This window comes from Haliotis cracherodii, unplaced genomic scaffold (assembly GCF_022045235.1).
Source record: "Haliotis cracherodii isolate W230 unplaced genomic scaffold, xgHalCrac1.p SCAF_2, whole genome shotgun sequence".
NCBI lineage: Eukaryota > Metazoa > Mollusca > Gastropoda > Lepetellida > Haliotidae > Haliotis > Haliotis cracherodii.
The window spans coordinates 15,993,034-16,014,391 of NW_027266275.1; the positions used below are offsets into that span (position 1 = coordinate 15,993,034).

At 38.0% G+C, this 21,358-nt stretch overlaps 2 protein-coding genes and 1 pseudogene across 5 annotated transcripts in view; 1 reads left to right on the forward strand and 2 right to left on the reverse strand.

Moving 5' to 3' along the window:
- The first annotated feature begins 385 nt into the window (after positions 1-385).
- Positions 386-6,022, forward strand: LOC139469869 (uncharacterized). The gene is made up of 4 exons (XM_071252183.1): positions 386-675; positions 1,087-1,314; positions 1,645-1,789; positions 3,728-6,022. Exons 1-4 carry the CDS (start codon positions 386-388, stop codon positions 4,526-4,528), a joined length of 1,464 nt encoding a protein of 487 aa, XP_071108284.1. The 3' UTR covers positions 4,529-6,022.
- LOC139469868 (uncharacterized) lies at positions 3,446-6,003 on the reverse strand (annotated as a pseudogene).
- Positions 6,023-13,594: 7,572 nt separating the features above from the next.
- LOC139469871 (protein phosphatase 3 catalytic subunit alpha-like) overlaps positions 13,595-21,358 on the reverse strand; it is a 55,502-nt gene continuing 47,738 nt past the window's right edge. For 2 of the 4 annotated variants that reach the window (XM_071252185.1, XM_071252186.1), the window contains exons 10-13: positions 20,949-21,026; positions 17,918-18,002; positions 17,143-17,240; positions 13,595-16,422 (exon numbers count right to left, since the gene is read on the reverse strand). In XM_071252185.1, coding sequence (XP_071108286.1) covers positions 16,292-16,422; positions 17,143-17,240; positions 17,918-18,002; positions 20,949-21,026 — 392 coding nt within the window. In that variant the 3' untranslated portion in view covers positions 13,595-16,291. The remainder of the gene's footprint in view (positions 16,423-17,142; positions 17,241-17,917; positions 18,003-20,948; positions 21,027-21,358) is intronic. The other 2 variants (XM_071252187.1, XM_071252188.1) reach the window with 1 other exon arrangement.

A 21,358-nucleotide genomic window follows, 5' to 3' on the forward strand; every position in this document is an offset into this window, starting at 1 on the left:
TGCCGATTGATTATATCTCGAGTTACCTCCCTGAATGGCTGTTGTTTTTGTTTGTTCGAGGCACATTTTCACATTTGATTTCGTGCAGTTGTGCAGTTTGAAGAAATAGTTGTCTTAAACACTGTGAATAAATAAAATTTCAACTGAGGTATGGCACAAACTATTGTATAGTATTGTTCCAACTGATAATAGAGTTACAGTATCGTCATGATTGCATCAATTACATTGTTAAAACTCCTTCAATGACATGAAGAACATTGTTGTAACCGCATATAATATCAGTCAAGAACACCGTTTCTTTGACCTCTCCGTATGGCACCTTAAGCCACGCCTTCAAAGAGGTCACGACCTTTCCGCCACTTCCTTAGACAAACTTATAAACAACATGGCTACCTCTTGTCAAACTCGGAGAGCTTCGTTGGCGGATTTACAGGCTGATTTGTCGACTTCTTTTATGAAACAGGTGTCATTTTCAATGAAAAGTAAACAGCAAGGGTTTAAGTTTTTTAGTGAGGGGTACTTCCATTCAGTAAGCATGACTTACGGAGAGAATGACACCATCGTCAGTAGTGCCAAGTGCTATCGCAGTATGAAGAAAAACGAGCCGCCCCATGCTGTTCATGTTGACATCAAGCCTGAAGAAATTTCCTATGCCTATTGTTCATGTCAAGCAGGGTAAGTTGACCGTTGACAACCAGGTTTGTCTCATTACTGTTGACAAGATGCAGTATCCCGTAATATTTATTGTTGATACAAACGTATCATGTTCCCTAATTTCGTGATACATTCGTTCAATATACTGAGGCTAACAGGATAATAGTTACATCCAGAGGTAATGATCATGATAATAAATTTATGTAAAGACATTTCACTCAAATCTCCTGACGAAAGAAAAGTTATTGTGTGTTAATTTACAGTACTGGACTCCATACCAAAAACACCTTATCACCTGTTAAAAAAAGATCAATATTAACATCTGATATATTTGTCAAATATGCAACTAACTTTTTAATGTTTTATTTGTATGGATTATAAAAACTTGCAATTTAATTTAGCATCAATTTTGAATTTCACTAAATTTTTCAGAGCTAGTGGATCATGTTCCCATGTCATTGGATTCATCATAGCACTGCAGCAATGGCAGTTGATGGGTTTCACTGAGGTTCCATCAAAGCTGTCCAGTACATCACTTCCAGAACAGTGGAGCAAACCTCGGTGTACCAAAGTTGAAGCAGGCGATGTACCACATTTAGTTATTGTCAACCCCAAACCAGACAGGAAAAAGAAACCAGTTACTAATACATTGACAGAATGCAGATACTTGATTTATTCTGATTTATTTCATGAATTATGCTTTCCTTATTTCACTCAAAGCAAACAAATGTATACATAAAGTTCACTGGTATCACATGTATCATAAACATTAACATAACTAAATATACATTGATATAAACTAAATGATAATCATCATGTTCAATGGAAATAGATGCCATAATTATCATGTTTATCACTCTTAAATGTATTACATTTCAACAAGACACATTTGAATTCATCAACAGGATAAACTTCAACAAGGAAGTGAGCTTTCACGTTTTCACAATAAGTTCTCTGGATTAAGAAAGTGAGATAGACAATTACATTTTACAGAAATGTACGGGTCGAGGAAGCAGATGTTGAACATCTTCAAGGCCTAAAACACCTTCCCATTGGATACCTCGTCTGCAACCCCTCTAAAACTGTGCACACTCATGTGGGACCAGTCCCTGTTGGCAGTGGCTTGTCAACGCATGTAAGTTTAGCAATGGTTTTAGTGTTTGTTAGAATTTGACCACAGCCTTTACCTGCCAAGCATGTTGTAACTCAATGGGAAATGACTGGATATATCCAACCTTAACATGTTTGTTAAGGGGTAGCCACCGTAGATATTGAGGATGCTATTATAGTGAAACTCCTAATACAGCAATTCAGAATTTTGTACAGTAATTTTACTCTATATCATTATTACTGGAGGATGTTTTTCACATGGTGTGGCCATTATCAAGGTCCCATTGTACACTGTCATGTTTTAACACTATAGTAACAGTAAGACATGGTAAATAGGGCTAAAGCTACATGTTTATAAGCTCAGGTCAAATCAGGGACAATATCCTATCTAGCAAAGAAAAGCTGGAATTAAGATTACTTCATGTGTTTGGGCGAAAGGAAGTTTGGATTAAAATCACTTCATGTAATTGAATAGGTGACAGGTCACATAAAATTATAGTTCAAGTGGTTCAGTTTTGACAAAAGTATTATCATGATTATGTTTGAATTCAATATGGTACTGTTATTATTATGTAAATGATGTAATTTTACATTGCTACCTGTGAATCTGACCTTTGGCCCAAGCTCAAACAATGCTAACAAACATGTGACAGCAGAACCTTGGTATGCAGTACAAACACAAATTTAGCCTGATAACATGATAGGTCTAAAAAGAATTTTGCAGTGTTGCAAAAACAACTACATGTACTGTGTCTCAATTTACTTCTTTCTGATACAAGGAGGCATGAAATTTGTCAGAAAAGAGCAAACATACCAAATTTGATCAATTGAAGACAACATTGATAGCTGAATGCGGCCACTGAGAATCTTGAAACTTTTGATTCTGCGTATAGCTCTTTCGACATGTACTCTGTGCCCAGCAATCTTCTGAGTGAAGGTGACATCTTTTTGGCTCATCTGTACACCAGACTTAGCAAATGGTGGTATATTCAGTCGAAGCCCTGTTTTCTCTACTTCTGCTTCAATATCAAACCCCTTATCTGCCATAATTCCATCTCCCTCCTCCAGATAACCAATCTCAATAAGATCAATCAGTGTTGACTGAAAACCTGACTGCTTAAATATTTCTTTGTCTGACATTGCCCCTGAGAACAGCATAGAAATAAAAATAACTGAGCCTCTCGGATCTACAGCCACTAATGCCTTCAATGTGTTAGTGGACTTGTAATTGCTGTACGTTTGAGTTTGGGTATTTAGTGAAGATGGTTTTTCAATTCTAATTTCTGTGCAGTCAACAATAGGAAATGTACTTGGAAAATCTTTCCTATAGTCCTCTGGCATCCTTTCATACAAGACATCTCTGTGGGGCCAGATGCTTACCTCACCAAACCTGAGAAACATGTAATTTATCCAGGAATTGAAGATAACCCCTGCAACTTGCTGAGTAATTGCAAATCTAAAAGCCAAATCCTGCAAGTGAAAATTATTCCTCAGTTTGCAAAGCGTCAAAAACAACTGATTTTCAAGGGAAAGTTTCCTAATTTTGGACAATTTTCCTTTCCCAAGATACCTAAGAGGACATGATTGAGGATCTGGAACTAAATACCTACATATGGCAATGAAGGTTTCTTTGTTAAAGCCTGTGTAGTACTTAATAAGCTTAGCATCTTCCAATATAACATCAATCGAAAAAGTAAATGTTTTTTGCTTTTTTAGATGTTCACATTCCTCTTCAGTATCTTTCAGCTTTCTCAAGACATCTATAAGCTCCAAACTGCATGTTGACAGATCTCTCTTCAGGCTCTCATTCTCTGCAATAAGTGCTATCATATCCATTGGGTCGATCCCTGAAACATTTAAAAGTAAAAGGAAATCAATTCTGCCAAATACAAATTGATGTTATAATGTAATGACAAATAAACATTGTTAATTTGATCTCATGTCAGTTTGCTTTTTATTTCAGGCAAAGTTTTTTGAGACTGAGCCAATAAAATCTGTTGGCACTAGATGTGGCAATCTAGCTTTTCCCCAGGCCGCCACAGTGACCCTTGGAGCAGAGTACCACATCGAGGATATGACACAGGAGCAATGTGAACAGTTAGAGCAACTAACAAGGGACCAGACCAACAGTCAGATATGGTTTCAAGCCAGGAAACACAGGCTGACAGCATCCACATTTGGGATCATACTCAAAAGAAAAACCATCACAGAAAAGTTCATCAACAATATCATAAATGAAAAGGCTTTCACATCTGCTGCAACCAGCTATGGCAAAAGTAATGAAAGACAAGCTATTGAAAAATACATTAAGCAGGCAGGTAATCATGTTCATGATTGTGGTCTTGTAGTGAACAGAAAGTTTCCATTTCTAGGAGCTACACCAGATGGGAAGGTGTGTGAAGATGGTATTACAGGCATCATAGAAGTAAAATGTCCATACTCAGCCCGAGACATGTCCATCAGTGATGCCTGCTGTTTATTGCCAAAGTTCTGCTTGCAAAATACAGATGGGATAATTTCAATCAAGAAAGCTCCCCATAATCATGAATATTTTTATCAAGTTCAAGGACAACTCATGATTTCAGGTGCTGCCTTTTGTGACTTTGTTGTTTTCACAAAAAAAGACCTGTTCATACAAAGAATTTTTCCTCTTCCTGTGTTTATGCAACAAATGTTGGATGAATTGAGTGCTTTTTACTTTCAGCATGTTAAACCAGTACTGTGTTTGCCAAGTTCTCAGAATGTGTGTACACTTACAGCATGAGTCAGTCTGACAATCTGTTGTCACGTTTGAACTTGTATGAACAGCAGTGGCAGAAGGTAAAGATGGGTTGTCAGATTTAGCTATCTTTTCTGTTGGCTCCAATCTGCAATAATATTTGAAACTATAAACTTTTACAAAGTTACTATTGATTGTTGTTTGAGAAGATAAAATTAAACCAATATCAAATATTTGTGTGTCTGTTATTTGAGTTCATACAGTATAATGTGCATGAGTGTCATATAACAATGTTTAATAGCAAAAGAGGATAAAGTGTGACCCATATAGGTGCTGACTGGATGCATACATTACCTTATCAAACAATTTCACATCATACTGGGTGTTAATGAGACACTCAACACATCTAATAAATTTCCTCATGTGCTATCTCAACTTGTATTACCTTCCAATCTCTCCAACTTTTTGGCTAACACTGAATTTTCACATTAGCCAATATCGTTATCAAACTTTTATTAAATGAACAAACAATTTAAAGAACAAAAGCCATACCTACCTACCCTATTTATTGTTTGTTCCATGCAGAACTCATTTATTTTTATTTCATCCAAATTAACAACATACATTTCCCCTGGGCAGTATTCATTACAAGATCAGAAAATCTTATTTACGAACTTATGTGAACAAGATGGAACAACTGAATCAACTGTAGAAATTTTACAAAGTATTTGATCATGTCAATTGATAAACAAATTGTAAAAAACCAATCAATGGCTTCTTACAGTGTACACAAACCTCTGAGTTCCATCATCAGTGGGCTTTCTTTTTGTAGGGGGCTTCCTACTCAGTCCAGCCTTGTCAAAGTGATTGGCAGGTAATGGGTCTGGATGTTGCTCACTTGGAAAATTGTTGACGAAGTGCTGAAAATCAAATTTAACATAAAAACCTCTATTATGTGGATAAACCGATGTATAATGTATATAAACACAATGAATTCAAAAGTTTTCAATAAGTTTGTGAAATCTTTATATACATAGATCTTTATACATCTGTTCGACGATTACCAACCCAGCTAATTTATATTCACTACTTGGCCAATGGTAATAGGAAAACTGATCGCTGCCAAACAAAATGACGTATCCAACTATAAAATTGATTAAATGTACGGGAAATGTACCTTTGTGCAAACATATCTATTGCAGTTGATGTTTGACGGATTGAGCTGATTATGCGGTCGCCCACAAAGTTTTATCCACCGTAGGCACTTCTCGTAGTCAGTCTTCGGTTTTGGAAACGGTATGAACTTGACACCGCCTTCAAGTCGTTCAGGATACCTGTCATCACTATTGCACAGACCGTGACTGCACCTCTTTACCATTTTTTTCTGGATATGTTGGCCGATAGAACGATTGCGTAAAGCGCGCCGGCCCAACTTAGACAAGCTTGTTTGTCTAAGGAAGTGACTGCAGTCAAAGTATGCGTGCGCAGACTGTCAGAGCGACTCGCTGATTGGTCAAGTCAGCTGTCAATAAAATTCGACGGAGAGGTCAAATACAACAGCATCCCTGTGACTGCGTCAGGTAACATTGTTATAACTCCTTCAATGTACATTGTTTGTTTGTTTGTTTGACGCCGCACCCAGCAATATTCCAGCTATTATGCGACGGAGGTCTGTAAATAATCAGGTCTGGATCAGAAAATCCAGTGATTGATGCCATGAGCATCAATCCACGCAACAGGGATACGATGACATGCATCAACCAAGTCAGTGAGCCTGACCTCCCGATCCCGTTAGTCGCCTCTTACGACAAGCATAGTCGCCTTTTGTGGCAAGCATGGGTTCTACCCCGGATCTTCACAGGGGGTAAAGTGCATTGATATAACCGTGTCAATAACATTGTTCTAACATCGTCATTAACATTGTTTCAATCGCTAGAATAGTATTGTTATGACTGCGCCAATAACATTGTAAGGCTCGCTGACTTGGTTGATGCATGTCATCGTATTCCAATTGCGTGGATCGATGCCCATGATGTCAATCACTGGAATCTGGTCCAGACTCGATTATTTACAAACCGTCGTCATATAGCTGGAATATTGCTGAGTGCGGCGTTAAACATCAGAAAAACAATAACATTGTAAAGATCATTGTTCTAACTCTGTCAATAACATTGTACAGAACAATGTCAATGTTCTAACTTTTGCCAATAGATTTGTCGACTGTCTGATAGATTTTTCAACTGTCTGATCGATAACACAATACATATATGGGGTCGGTCGGTATAGTAGGGGATAATGTACCCTAATTATGTTAAAAGGGCAGGATGTTTAATAGTTTTGCAGTAACAGATGCATGTATCTAAAGTCATATACATATATATATGCGATATGGCTGAAATACTGCCGATGTGACGTTAAATATTAACTCACCCACTCACTCACTCACTCACTCACTCACTCACTCAATCTATATCCCGGATATCTATCTATCTATCTATCTATCTATCTACAGATAGATAGATAGATAGATAGATAGATAGATTGAAAGGTTAACGATTATCTTTTGTTAATTTTCTATGTAGTGCATGGGTAATCGGGCAAATAGAAATAATCCTTAAGTCTTTTAGGTTTATTTTCTGATTGTGTATTTTGACTCCAGTCGGTTCTTATCCGTACAGCAAAAACGAAACTGGCCTTCGTTTTGTTTCACCCGGATCAGCGTTGTTGACCTTACTTCCCATCAATAGTTACGTTTGTTGTAAAAGTACTGATGCAGTGTTGTTTTTCACGTATTTTAAAATATTTGTATCACGTGTTTTGCGTAATCTGTTATTTGCATAGCACATCTGCCATGGCGGGTGTTGTGTTGCCGTGTATCACTGTGTTTCTATGCTCATGGCGATATGAACCTGACATTTGCCGAATTTTGCAAGGCGATGGAACCACTCTGTTGCTGTAAGGCTCAAGCTCCTCCCCAGCGCGTGATATGATCGTTACACCCGTTGTATGGTATTGAGAGCTCTGCGAACGGGCTATGGCTGTGAGGAGCTAGTGTTAGTCTGCGAAGAGTTGCGTCCCTTATTAGTATTGGGCTCTGCCGGTCCTTGGTTTCTTTCTAATGTAAGTTTGTTGTTTAACGCCACACTTAGCAATATTCCAGCTATGTGATGGCGGTCTGTAAATAATTGAATCTGGAACAGACAATCCAATGATTGATATCTTGTGCATCGATCCACGCAATTGGAATACGATGACATGCATCAACCATCAACCGTTAGTCGCCTCTTAGGCAGGGTTTCTTTTCATTATCCCTGATTGAGAACAGCCAGGTACAGAGATAAATGCTGAAACATACTGATTCTGGCTTATGGTGATTCCTTTTTAAATATGTACATAATTATATTCGGTCGACTAAAAGATTTAGCGAATTCATGCAGTTGTGTCAAGTTATGTTTGTTGTTAACAAACCCGGGACTGCTTCACAACATGATTTGGTTGGTTGGTTGGTTTGTTGTTTAACGCCGCACTCAGCAATATTACAGCTATATGACGGCGGTCTGTAAATAATCGAGTGTGGACCAGACAATCCAGTGATTAATATCATGAGCATCGATCCATGCAATTGGGATCGATGACTTGCATCAACCAAGTCAGCGAGCCTGACCACCCGATCCCGTTAGTCGCCTTTTACGACAAGCATAGTCACCTATTACGGCAAGCTTGGGTTGCTGAAAATCTATTCTAACCCGGATCTTCACGGGTCTCACAACATGAAGAACAGACACAACTGTTGTTCGCAATTATGGCCAAGTTTATTTCTGATAAATCAAACACTGAAACAATTGTGAAATATTTATTAGACAAATTATAAGTATATGCTGTCTGTAATATCAAGCTATATTTTAATAAATGTGACATTAAACAAAATATCTTAACTGCTTAGAGATAAACTTACATTTACTTTGCATCAACACTCAATTACATCACAAACATACTTTAACTCACATATACCTACATCTGAGTATCATATACACTACATGTGGAATAGAATAACCGTGACATGATACATTTACTATCATGTATTCATACAGTATATAAGAAATATATAGAAAAACTAGTAAATCCACCAACTATGTGGCCCTGTTTTCATCAGTCCAGACACTGACAATCCCACTAGCAATACAGCTACATCTGCTCGAAAACAAAAACGCATACAGACAGTAAGATTGCTTATTTGAGTCTCACCTCACAAACATATTTATATATATACATATAACAGTGACATATAAGTGAGCCACCCGTTAAGGGTTACGAGAGACTCAAAATATATCACAGTATATACAGCATAAATATATTTGTGTAAAAGGGGTGTATAGAATATACTACCGGTCACTAGCCATATAAAATATTTTTTCTTCGTTGGAGAATTGAAAAGTAGGTTTTGGCTGTAAAATACACATAATATTTAAAAAGTAAAATAAGTTTATCAGTATTACATAACTCTAGGAAGTTGGGATAGCTAAAACTGACCTTTCCGTATAAACTTTCACGCAAATCAACGTACACAGGGCAATCCAGCAATACATGACATTCATCCTCAATACTTTCCTTACACTGAAAACATACTCTTTCATTCACATTCATATTCGTATATCTGCCTGTTTCCAACTTTAGAGGAGCATTACCTGATCTAAATTTAGAGAAGGCAGAGTGGTGAGAACGAGGCATATACATACTTACATAACTTTCACACTCATACCCATCTTTAAATATTCTATACGTACGTAATTCAATACCACCCGTTCTTCCACCTGGCTTGCATAACAGTCCATTCCAATCAGACACGGGGCGGTCGGGTAGCCTAGTGGTTAAAGCGTTCGCTCGTCACGCCGAAGACCCGGGTTCGATTCCCGACATGGGTACACTGTGTGAAGCCCAATTCTGGTGTCCCCCGCCGTGATATTGCTGGAATATTGCTAAAAGCGGCGTAAAACCATACTCACTCACTCACTCCAATCAGACACATACTTTCCCATGCATATATCATGCACACGTACAACTACACTTTTCACGTTAACATTCTCAGAAATATTCAGACCCCATTTGTTCAGCTTTGCCCTCGCACGAAAATTCCAGTTTTTCACACGTCCACCGGCATACCGTTCAGACCTAATAAAAACATACGTCTTATTTAATCTAAGGGGCATTTTTGTAAACGACAATACTGTCTAACAATATATATTAACACCAACCTCACATCGGTTCGTTGACTATTTCCTGTTTGTGTAACATGTTCGTGGTTAACCATTGCTGATCAAACCAAACACTAGTAATGACGCGCTAATGTATTGTATTATGCAAAGTGTATATGTATCGTAAACGTAACTAAATACTCGCTAAAGCGACCATGACCTATAGCAAATTGAACCGACAATACGGAGGCTGTTGAAATGGTCCCCGCAGAGTTATCGTTCTTGAATGGTTTGAAAAACGAATTTAGTTGCATTCGCAATGTTTAATCGCGCTAAATATATTCAAGGCAGAGGTATGTTTTACGAGTCTGTCTCATGTTTCCCTTGGAACAATAGTTACACATCCTGTTTTTAAGACTGAGTAAAGTCCACGACAGAAGCGGATTACAGAATATCTATCACACTGCATAGCAGTGTCCTCGATCATACCTTTCGAATTTGAATCTACCATTAAGTGCTCGAGCGATGTCTAATGCATGTATACTGCTTGAATGGTCTGTTTGTTTTGAACATGTGGACATGAGAGAGAGAGAGAGGGTCAGAGAGAGAGAGAGAGAGAGGGTGAGAGAGAGAGAGAGAGAGAGAGAGAGGTGGGTATTTACTATCAGTCTGTAGGCACATACATGGGATATTTCTACCATGCCCCACTGCACCGTAACACTTCGTGATCTTACAGAGCAATACCGAGACGCTATATCGGCGTTGTCTGACGTGGGCTGACGTCAGTCGTATACGGGATACAACTGGTTACTGAAACAATGGTGCTCCTTATCCAGCAAAGGGGTTTACAGGTGCTGAGACAGGTATATGACTATTACTTATCATTCCATGGATGTTTCATACCTATATGTGTACATATGCACTTGAGACCTCCCTTGGTGGGGTGATCAATCAACTTGTCTTCTTAGATTTGGAGGGTACGGGTGACCATGAGCGCCGCATTTTGCTGTGCAGAGTTGCGCCCCATGGGCGTGACAAAAACCTCTGAATCTTGGGTTCGAATCCCGTATTAGCCATGATTATGATTCTTGGTTTGTCAGCACCATATCTGAGCTCGTGGGTCTCACCTGGACCTGACAAATAGACAAAGTTTAAGGATAAGGACTTCTATATTTCACTGTAATGGCGACGTTTCGTTATCATATATATTCTGTACCATATTCATTATTCAGCCTTGCTTGACAACGGTAAAAGGATCTATACTGAAACGGTGCAATTACAGTAAAATATAGAAGTAGTTATCAATAAACTGTGTCTATTTTGCCATCAGTCAACTTCAAAAAATGCTTATAAGGGCATCATCATCAGCTCCGAACGCCCTACTATATTAAGTAGAGACCAACCCGTTGTGTTAGGGCTGGTGTGGGCCCGATGGCATACGGGTATAAACAATTTCAAGAATAACGTGCTGAGCATGTTCCTTTTAGGGATATTTATTTTTGGATTTTGATCTTCACGCGATCCCGTCAAGAGTAATATTTTCCAATCGAAGCGTTCGTACAATCATACCTACCCTCCCATTTAATGTCAGTTTTGGAACTACATTAACATATATTATACCTTGTTTCGCGTAATATTTGTTTGGTTTGTTTGTTGTTTAACGCCGCACTCAGCAATAGTACTCGCAACCCATGCTTACCGCGTAAAAGGCGACTATACTTGTCGTAAGAGGCGACTAACGGGATCGGGTGGTCAGGCTGACTTGGTTGAAGCATGTCATCGTATTCCAATTGCGTGGATCGATGCTCATGGTGACAACCACTGGATTGTCTGGTCCCGACTCGATTATTTACATACTGCCGTCATATAGCTGTGATATTGCTGAGTGTTGCGTTAAACAACAAACAAACAAACAAAGCACAAGAATACATCCAAGCCAAACAGAGGATGATGATTGCATGAACTGAAAAAAGTTTCCATGCATATTTGAAAGTTGATTATCGCTTATAAAGGACTATTCATTTTCAAAGTGAACTTTTACACTAATACTTTTCTTCTTTTCCAAACCTTTGTCAACAATTTCTGTCAAGTTCTGTCTTTTCTTGAATGTGAAGAACCGGGTTAGAATTGACTAACAGGGCCGGGTGGTCTGGCTCGCTGACCTGGATGAAGCATCGTATCCCAATTGCATAGATCGATGGATTGTTTTCTCCCGACTCGATTGTGTTCAGACCGCCGCCATACAGCTGGGACATTGCAGTGTAAACAAACGTTTGTTAAACCACCGAACCCCAGTTTTGGTTGAGGTTACCTCCCTTCCACCATTCTTGGTCGAAAACCTGACATGGTACAAAACCACATTTCTTTTGTGGAATTTCCAATTAGCGGAAGTCATAATCGAGCTACTCACTCTCGTAACTTCCTTTGAAGTAGTCATTGTCAGAATCTTTCTGACTCTTATACACAATAACGAGTTAATTCGTGTATAGGAAGCTAAATGCTTTTTTTTGCAATGTATGTAGGTCTTAATTTGATAAAAGAATCACTTTGATCCATGATCTTTCCCACCAAACTCTTGGTAAGCATTCCTTTCATGTGTGGGCAATTTACCTCCAGTAATGTTAAAGCCTGAACAATTTATGAGCCAAGAGATCATCACCAAAAGCATGCTATTGCTGTATCAAGACAACCACATGCTTAAGTTCTCCAAAGACAGCAGGAGGTTACATACTATACATACGAATAGTGTATAATTTACAAAGTGTAAATGAAACCTCCTTGCATTAGTCTGTAGAATCCACCTGGTGAAGACAACGCACTTTGATAACAAGTTCACTGCGAGACCCCCCAAAAGAAAAAAAACCAACCCAAAACCAACCCAACAAATGCCCTCACTGCGAGGGATAAGCGAGACCCCCCTCCCAAAACAAACCAACCAATGCCCTGTTCACATGCACATTTACTCACATAATTTTGCACGTGTAACTACATATATGTGTATATGTAAATTTACTATGCGTTCACATGAAACTTAACTAAGGTCTGTAACTAAAGTATGTAAATGGTGTAAGGCACTCATTCATGAGTTCACACTTCCACAATGAGAGCTGTTTTCCAAGTCGAATGAGAAGAGTTACCTTACAACAATTATCGAATGAACAAACATGTTTGATATAATTTGTACACAACTCTTCGACTTCCTTGAAGTTTAAACCCAAAGAAAACACTGTCCGCCCAGCTCTGATGTCTGCAGAGTTGGTATTGTTGTGTACTGAATTGCGTCAACTTCAGAACACAAAACTGTTGTCAAGTCAACTGAAAAAATGTTCACCTCGCATTAGGCAGACATGATCTGAGTCACAAACTCGTGGGTTCAGGAAATGCAAATCCAAACTTTTTTGCTTTGATTATATGAATAATGTGTAGATAGATGTCTGTAAATAAAGTATGAGAGTACCCCACAATACGTAAGACATATCCACTAAAATGCAGATAATGCGTGAGATATTGTTTTGGTTTTATACCATTCCAAAGTTGTGGACACCAAGTATGGCATCACACATTATACTCATATGGGGGAACCAAAGCCAAGGTCTCATGACAGTATTATGCAAATCTTTGTGATCCAAACAAAACAGGATAAGTACTATTCCTTCCATGTGTTACTGTTCAGAAGCAAGTGGTTCATTGAAACAGATGGAAGCCAGAGCAGTGCTCATGAACATACGCTCAAATCATCTACAGGGCTTTTAGCAATATTCTAGCAAAATCACATCGGGGGACACCAGAAATGGGCTTCACACATTGTACCCAAGTCAGAAATCGAACCCGGGTCTTCGGTGTGCTAAGAAAAAGACTACACTTAGCAAAACTGACCATTCTGCAGTCATATTACAAACAACAAGTGCAAACTACTACATGAATTTTGTTGTTTTTTAATTTAAATTTCAACACAGAAATTTTACAATTATGAATACATGCATGATTTACAACAATGTCCTGACAATTGACAAAATAATGAAAAAGGTCAAAGTTTGTAAACATAGAAGTTAATAATAATAATAATAATAATAATAATAATAATAATAAAAATGGCTATACAAGGCAATAATTACAAGGTGCTTCAACTACAGAATTTGTACACAAAGCCTTAGTGTTCATATGGGTGCGATGTCCAGTGGGTCTGAGGCCTGAATGGCTCAGTCAACAAGACATGGAGTGGACACATGGCCCAGCAAGAATTGTCAATGCAATAGTGGAGTAGAGAACACACTTAGCCAGCAGTCCAGTCTTTCAATGTATGATCAATGAAAATAACTTCATTTTTACTCAAAATATCCATTCATTGCCTTGAATTAAAAGTTTTCAACTCAATTTCATGAAGACCAATGGAAGATGCATGAATACATGATAAATTTACTCAATTTAACCCTTTAGCACTCCTCAATAGCAGCCACAGGATTGCTAAGGGGTCAACACTGTGTAACTTAAATAATCAACAGAAATTGAACGTAAAAGAATTGTACACCCAAGAGGTAAATGACACATTGTACTCGGTGGTGCAAGAATTGGAGATTTATTGTCATGCACATAAACACCAGTCTCAAAGTTTTGACGAACATTCAAAGTTTGTAAAGGGTAATTTCAATGAAAAACTTTGATAAAAGTGCAACATCTAAACTTGAATGTTTAAAAGCACAACCACACAAATCTAATGGTAGCTGTGAGTTTCTGTATCAACATCTGTCTACAGGGAGAAGCACTGTGAAGATAAAAAAAATTGTTAAAAAGTCAACTCCTCCCTGTGTAAAATCTGAGCATCATAACTTGTGAAGGATTGGGTAGGAAGGACACATTGGTCGACAATAAAGGTGGAAAGTTAAATATTATGTTGCACCAATGTTCTCACACTGTGTCAATAATATGTGCTCTTTAGCTTCAGATTTCAACACTACACCAATAGATGATTGCACTGCATCTTAACAACTAGAACATTTGTAATAAGTAAAGTGTTGAAAATGCAATGTTCCTGTGAAAATACTAAGGGAATATACATGAAAACAAACATCAACTATTGAGTTGTGCTTCATTACTGTACTTAGCAACAACAAACTAGTTTTCAATGCATTAACAGAAAAGGCCTCAAATACTTTCAGCAAACATGTGGAATTTGTACGTAACATTTGGGAGAATGTGAGCAAAAACAAGGGGATATGTGAAAACTTGTCTTGTAATGGTAGGAAAATATTTCTTCTTAAGATGGGAATGGGAAATATATTAATAAAGTTGTACATGTACACCACTGGAAGGTTAATACCAGCCTCATTTACATAACAACAAACAGTGCCAACATTCCTGGTGAAGCAGATTCGCCCTCCACGCAATCACGAGTAGGGATATGATTAGGTATCAAACACAAACAAAACAGTTTTGTTCTTTTCAAACAGATCTATCAGTCTGGTTTTTTTGTGTTGAGGATGCTGGTAACTGTTGTAGAAACAAGGTGTTAAGAATGTCCATCTAAGTGCAATAATAATTCAATACATCATCACATAGCAAAAATCCTCCATATTTATCGTCATTGTGTTCAGTAGGAGTCTTGTAAACACATTTATGTCAGTCATCAAGGTGCCCTGGAAACGATGTTCTGATGGCTGATAGACATTGTACTCCTGTAGATCGACGAGTATCAAACCGGTATATCCAATAGATCCTTATGGCAGAAGGCGTTTACGTGGCTCAAGCTGACCTTGATCCAGCTTGAAGGAATGCAGCTGGTATCCTTCCTGCAGATCACTGTAGCACACACACCCATGTATGTAAGTACGTACATCATGTGCATGTGTTCAATATTATGTCTAGTGGCACTGACAATATCCAGGGAGCCAATCCGTTGGTCCTCGTCTACACAGGCCATCTGCCATAGGTCGGGCGGGCTGGCAGCTTCATCACACAGACTGACTCAGGATCAAGTCAAAAGAGTAGGAGGTTCAATCCTCACTTTGTGAAATCATAAGAACACATTTCCTTGTCACAAAAGTTAGTTCCTCTTGCACAATGTGGAGATTGCTGTCATCTCAGGTCTGCTTTCCTTCTCATCAGAAGCAGCAGTCATGACAGCTGGCTGGCTGGCTTCAGCCATTGTTTTCAATAATCCCAGTCACTGCTAGACAGAAAGCTGTCTAACTTAACAGAGGAGGGGTGGCTGGGCTTAGGAGGGCAAGGGTGAGGGATGGACAGGTGTCATCGTCGTCAGGTGTTTAAGTCTGGGACTTGACTAGAATTGAGGGTCAAGAAAGTAAACAATATCAACAAAACAAGGAGACAACTTTCTTGGAGAAAGACATGATTTTTTTTTTTTAAACAGTAACAAAAATAAAACAGTAATATGTGTTCATATGGACAAGAACACATATTTATCAACTCTCATACAGATAGGATCAATAACTTACAGCCATAGGTTGAGATCAAAAGTAACAGGTCTATCTACAGTTTGAAATGTGTACAGCCATAGATTTGATTTGTTAGGAAGCCAGCTTCCTGCGACGAGTGACTGGATTAACCCCCCTGATAGGAAAGGGCAATAGACCGGTGATTCAGTGGATAATCCAGCATATTATGCCTTTTCTTTGTTGTTTTGCTGGTTTACTGCATCCTTTCTAGGTGGCATCCTCTCATTTAGTTTGTCTAAGCATTTAGCCTCCTCGAAGCCGCTGATCTTGTGAGTTGGAGAGAAACCACTCAAAGCTGAAAGAGAATATAATCAGATTAAAGACAATGTTATTGAAGCTGTTCACATGATGAACTTGCATTGTCAAGTTGCAAAATAATATTGGAAATGATAAGTAAGGACATCAGGAAGAAAGTAGGCATGCCATTTAGGCATGTCAAAATGTTCAAAAGATAATTCTAGGAACCATATACATTTTCAGATGAATTGTTTTGATAGGTTAAAGTAAGTAAACATATGTCAAAGCCATCATAAGTGGAACATTGCTGCGATGTTAAACAACAAACAAACAAAACATATGTCAAAAGAATCTAAGTGAAAAATAATGGATACCCATATATCCATTATAAGACTCCGGACCTCAAATACATGCTGGCATCTAATCGACGCTGAGGGGCTGGGGCATACAATGTCCATCTAATAGAGTCCAAGGTGCTGTTGTACAAAGCGTTCTTAGCACAAAGGTGATCGGATCTCCATACCTTAACACAGACTTAAGACAGTCGTAGCGCTAAGGTTGTTTTGAACAATGGCACCCAGGTCTCTAATACTGTGATATGTTGGCGATTAACAAGAACCCTAAATTTTAGGATTCGTTAAGGCAGTGAATTACCACTGTGCCTGCATAGAACAGCAAAGACGCCAGGTCAACAGCCTGGACGAAAGTATTACATGTATGGGTGTATAATAAAGAAAGTATGGTATGTTTAACAACCAAGACAAGTTACAGTACATACCACTTTTGAGAGTATCCTTTCCTCCAGACAACGCACCAAGAGGTAACAATCCATTTGGAGTGAGACCTTTGAGTTGAAGCACGCTTTCGCTCTCTTCTCTGCAAAAAAAAAAGAAAAAGAAAAAAAAGAGCTATTTTTTGAGACATGGAGTTTTTGTCTGTGTTCAATATCATGTTTTTATGCTTGTTGTGCAACGCTGCACTCCGCAATATTTAAGCTTTGTGAAATCAATCACAAAATAATAGAGTCTGGACCAGTCAATCCAGCAATTGATATCATGCACATCAATCTACATACATGGGACAGTGACATGCATCAACCAAATCAGGGAGCTGAACCACCCGATCCTGTTGGTCACCTTGAGACAAGCATTAGTTGCTGAAGACTAATACTAGCCCAGATATTCACTGAGGCTCTATATTATTATACTGGGAAGATGTGCTATATAAAAAAAAGGAATGGTGCAGCACAATATTGTTTATGCACATGACATCACACTTGAATTATATCAAACTGCTCAATGACACAAGCAGAAATATAGGAGTATTGTTGTAATCTGACATTTTTTAAATGGCTGCCTTTGTGGCCATGTTTAATACTGTATCAAGAATTGTGGCATTGGATGCAATAAATGGGTCTCACATGCAAACTTCCAGCAGGCCTTGTGGTCTTATGACAGATGAAAGACATGTCAAGACAAAAGCTTTCATATTTGGTACATTCGAAGGACATACAATACTTTTAGCAGATATTGTCTAAGGGAAGTACATCTTACCTCAGAACTGTGAAGACTCTGGCCATTTTGCCAATTGCCCTGATTTTGTTGCGGATCACCTCCTTTCTGGCTGCCACTAAACCCGCTATAATAATAAACAGAACACCTTAGCCTGCATTCAGTAAAACACACAAAACACAACAGTTTACATCAGTCACAAATGAATTGTGAATTGTGAACCTGCATCTATTGAATTAAGAACAGCATAGAGAATTAAAATGATATTTAGCATTTAAAAACTTCTATAAAAAGATTTACATAAAAGTTATAGATCACATTTAAACAAGAGTTTAAGAAAAACTGAAAAAAATATATTATCAAATAAAGGCTTAGAGAACATGGTGAATGGTATTCCCAGTGGATAGGAACTGGTGGATTTCGTTTTCAAAATCCAATTTTCACTGTGCAATTTACTTATTTGATCTGTACCATTCATCATGTAGAATTGCCAAACACTCAGAAAATAAGTGCCAGAAAATGGTGAAAGGTGCGATGCAATTGGATGTCATAATGAACGTACCAAGTTTGAAATCAATCCAACATTAGATGTTTTTGAGTTGGCAATGTCCAGGTAGGGGGGGAAGAAAAAACATGAAAGAAAAAAGAAACAACAAATACAGTAATGATAATCTTCCTGCAGGAGGAGGTTGAAGCTGTGGAGATGATGAGAAGGTCAATTAGTAATGTGTAATCTGTGACTGGTGTATGCATATTACCTTCATTCCTGATCCAGTATATTAAAGACATACGGACATAGAGGTTATACTGTATTTAGGCATTCAGACAATTGCTGGCATTGTAAATTATACACTCATCAGCACAACTACAACTACTGCTTTCATTATTAAAGCGCAATTTACACTTAACAATTATGCATCATAAACAGAAGAACATGAGCTTTTGCTCAGAAATGGTTCTAGCTGAAATACCAGTTAGTCAATACACTTATTTGTTTGACAATTAAACCAGAATCCAAATATACGGGTATGTTTATAATTGTACTGAAGTTCCAAGCTTGTGTATTTTTAATAACATGCAAGTACAAATTGTAAGTGATGTTTATGACAAAATGAGTAAATGAGAAAGTCATTCTAGTAGATTAGCATTAAACCTAGGCAGCAAACTTGAGTCAAATGAAATGACAATAATAAAACACAATTTTAGCTTAGAACATATTAAGGTTAATTGAGAGATACAAAGCAAGATGAAACACAAGAAACCTCTACTTCTATATCAGTAAATGATACATATATATGCCTGTAGACATCATCATTAGGCAAAATATCAGGAGAAAAAAAGTTATATATGCAATGTTATCAATACTTGTCAACCTGTACATAGAATAATGCGAAGTATACCCAAGGGTATTAATCGTTGATTCAATCTAAGGATTTTCAAGAAATCAGATAATACTTGGAAACATCCTTAGATGATCGAGTCAACCATCCCTAGAGAGATGGTAGCAAAGTGATGATGTCCACAGCAAGCCGCTGACACAGGATTAATGGGGACAGGGAAAATGAAACAATTACAATCCTCCTACAAATAATCTTGCCTCATTACAGCTGAATAAGCAAGTAAATGGAATAAATCTCAAACAGCATTTGTTTAAAAACATGATTAATTTCCTGAAAAGCACCCGCAAATGAGTAAATGCAAATACAGGCTGGCCACTATAGATTGAAGTACTGCAAGTTGAGGTGTTTAATGCCATGACACACAAAAGCAGGTGGGTGGGTTGTTTGGTTTGCCTACAAGCTGAGCCTACAGCCATGGCCGACAGAACTGGTGAGCACAAGCAGCTGGCGCCAAGCCACCACAGCAAGTCTACATACAACGTTAGGATAAACTTGTGACATCAGTAGTGGAGAGAGGCTGGGACACTGGTGTCAACACACACACACACACACACATACACCCTCAGCATCTCTCCTCCACGTTTTGTCACAAGCCATCTTTTTTAACTTACCACTCCGCTGCACTTTTTAAGCATGCAGGGATAACAAAGGTGCAACACAGGTCACCAATAGCATATCGAGGGGAGAAGAGAGAAAGAGAAAGAAAAAAACAGTATGAAACACTGAGTATATATTACAAGGCTAAAGCCTAATAAGTTTTTTACAGAATACTTTAGTTTCATATGTCAACAACACCACATGCTTATTATTTACAAAAAGAGTATTCAGGAGCTAAATTCAAAGTGGATAACAATTTAGGAAATTTGTAATTTTTACAGGAGTAACAAAATTAATGACAATTACAAAAGATTACACAGAACAGTATTTCTTTGCTCTGAGAACAATAGATTTTTTGTTTGATACAAATGTTACTTCAAAAGCATCAAAATTACACAAATATGCAGAAATGCAGCAAAATTGTTGCAGCTCAAAACTTTAAAACATTGATTTACCTGTAAATGGTAAGGGAAAGAAAAGTCTTAGCGACTCTGAAAAGTAAGCTCAATCAAAGACAGAAGAAGCATGATGCTCTGACATGTATGATGAAGCAGACAGAAATGTGCATCCTACAGGCTTCTATTTCATACATCCAACACCAATATCAGACATTACTGGGTGGGGTGGGGTGTGCGCACATGCCTGTATGTATTTATCACAGTTTGTGATTTTTAGAAACAAACTGATGAAATTGCCTTTGTAGTATGACAAATCAATGTTCCTCTTGGTTGAAGAATTAGGAGAAGCTGTCCTTGCATGAAAACGAATGTATGAATTTCTGACCAATGATAAAGTCATCCTCTTTCTGCCTTGTCCAATATCATTGTCAACAGAGATTAGAAGTAGCTACATAGCTCAGCTATAAAAATATTAATAAAAAAGAAAAGAAAACAGCTACGGTCACTAGCAAAGGTATGAATGTTTACAGTGACAATCTATTTCTAACAGAAAAAGCTGATGGCAAGACGGTACAGTAGCTGCTCATGCTAGGTCTAGGATGACAACACTACTAATGTAATAGCCAGGGAAGCGGCTAGCACACACAAAGGGGAACATATGTGAAGTGAACACCTCACCTTCTAGGGAATCATCTCCTTCAGTCATAAGCTCATCATCTGAGCATATGTTGAGGATGTTGACAAGCATTTCTGTCACTGGAAAAACAAACATGCCAGTTTATGTATTTGCAGGGGACGTAGGCTGTAGGTCTTTTGGTGCTGACAGATTGTAGACGATCTGCTTGTCTTCTCACTTGCCAGCAACTCCTGACATGCTTACTTTATTCCATCTTCATTTTTCAGGGGGCCACTTACTTAATCTGGTATAATTTTCATTCCATGGACAAAAATGTTTCTTGCAATGATAAGATCTATGATGTAAACTATAATTTTGGCTGAAGCAAATCAAAAGAGAAACTGATCTTATCAGGTACAAAAAATCATTGTTTTACACAGGCTATAAAAATGACTTCAAGATTACATGGGTA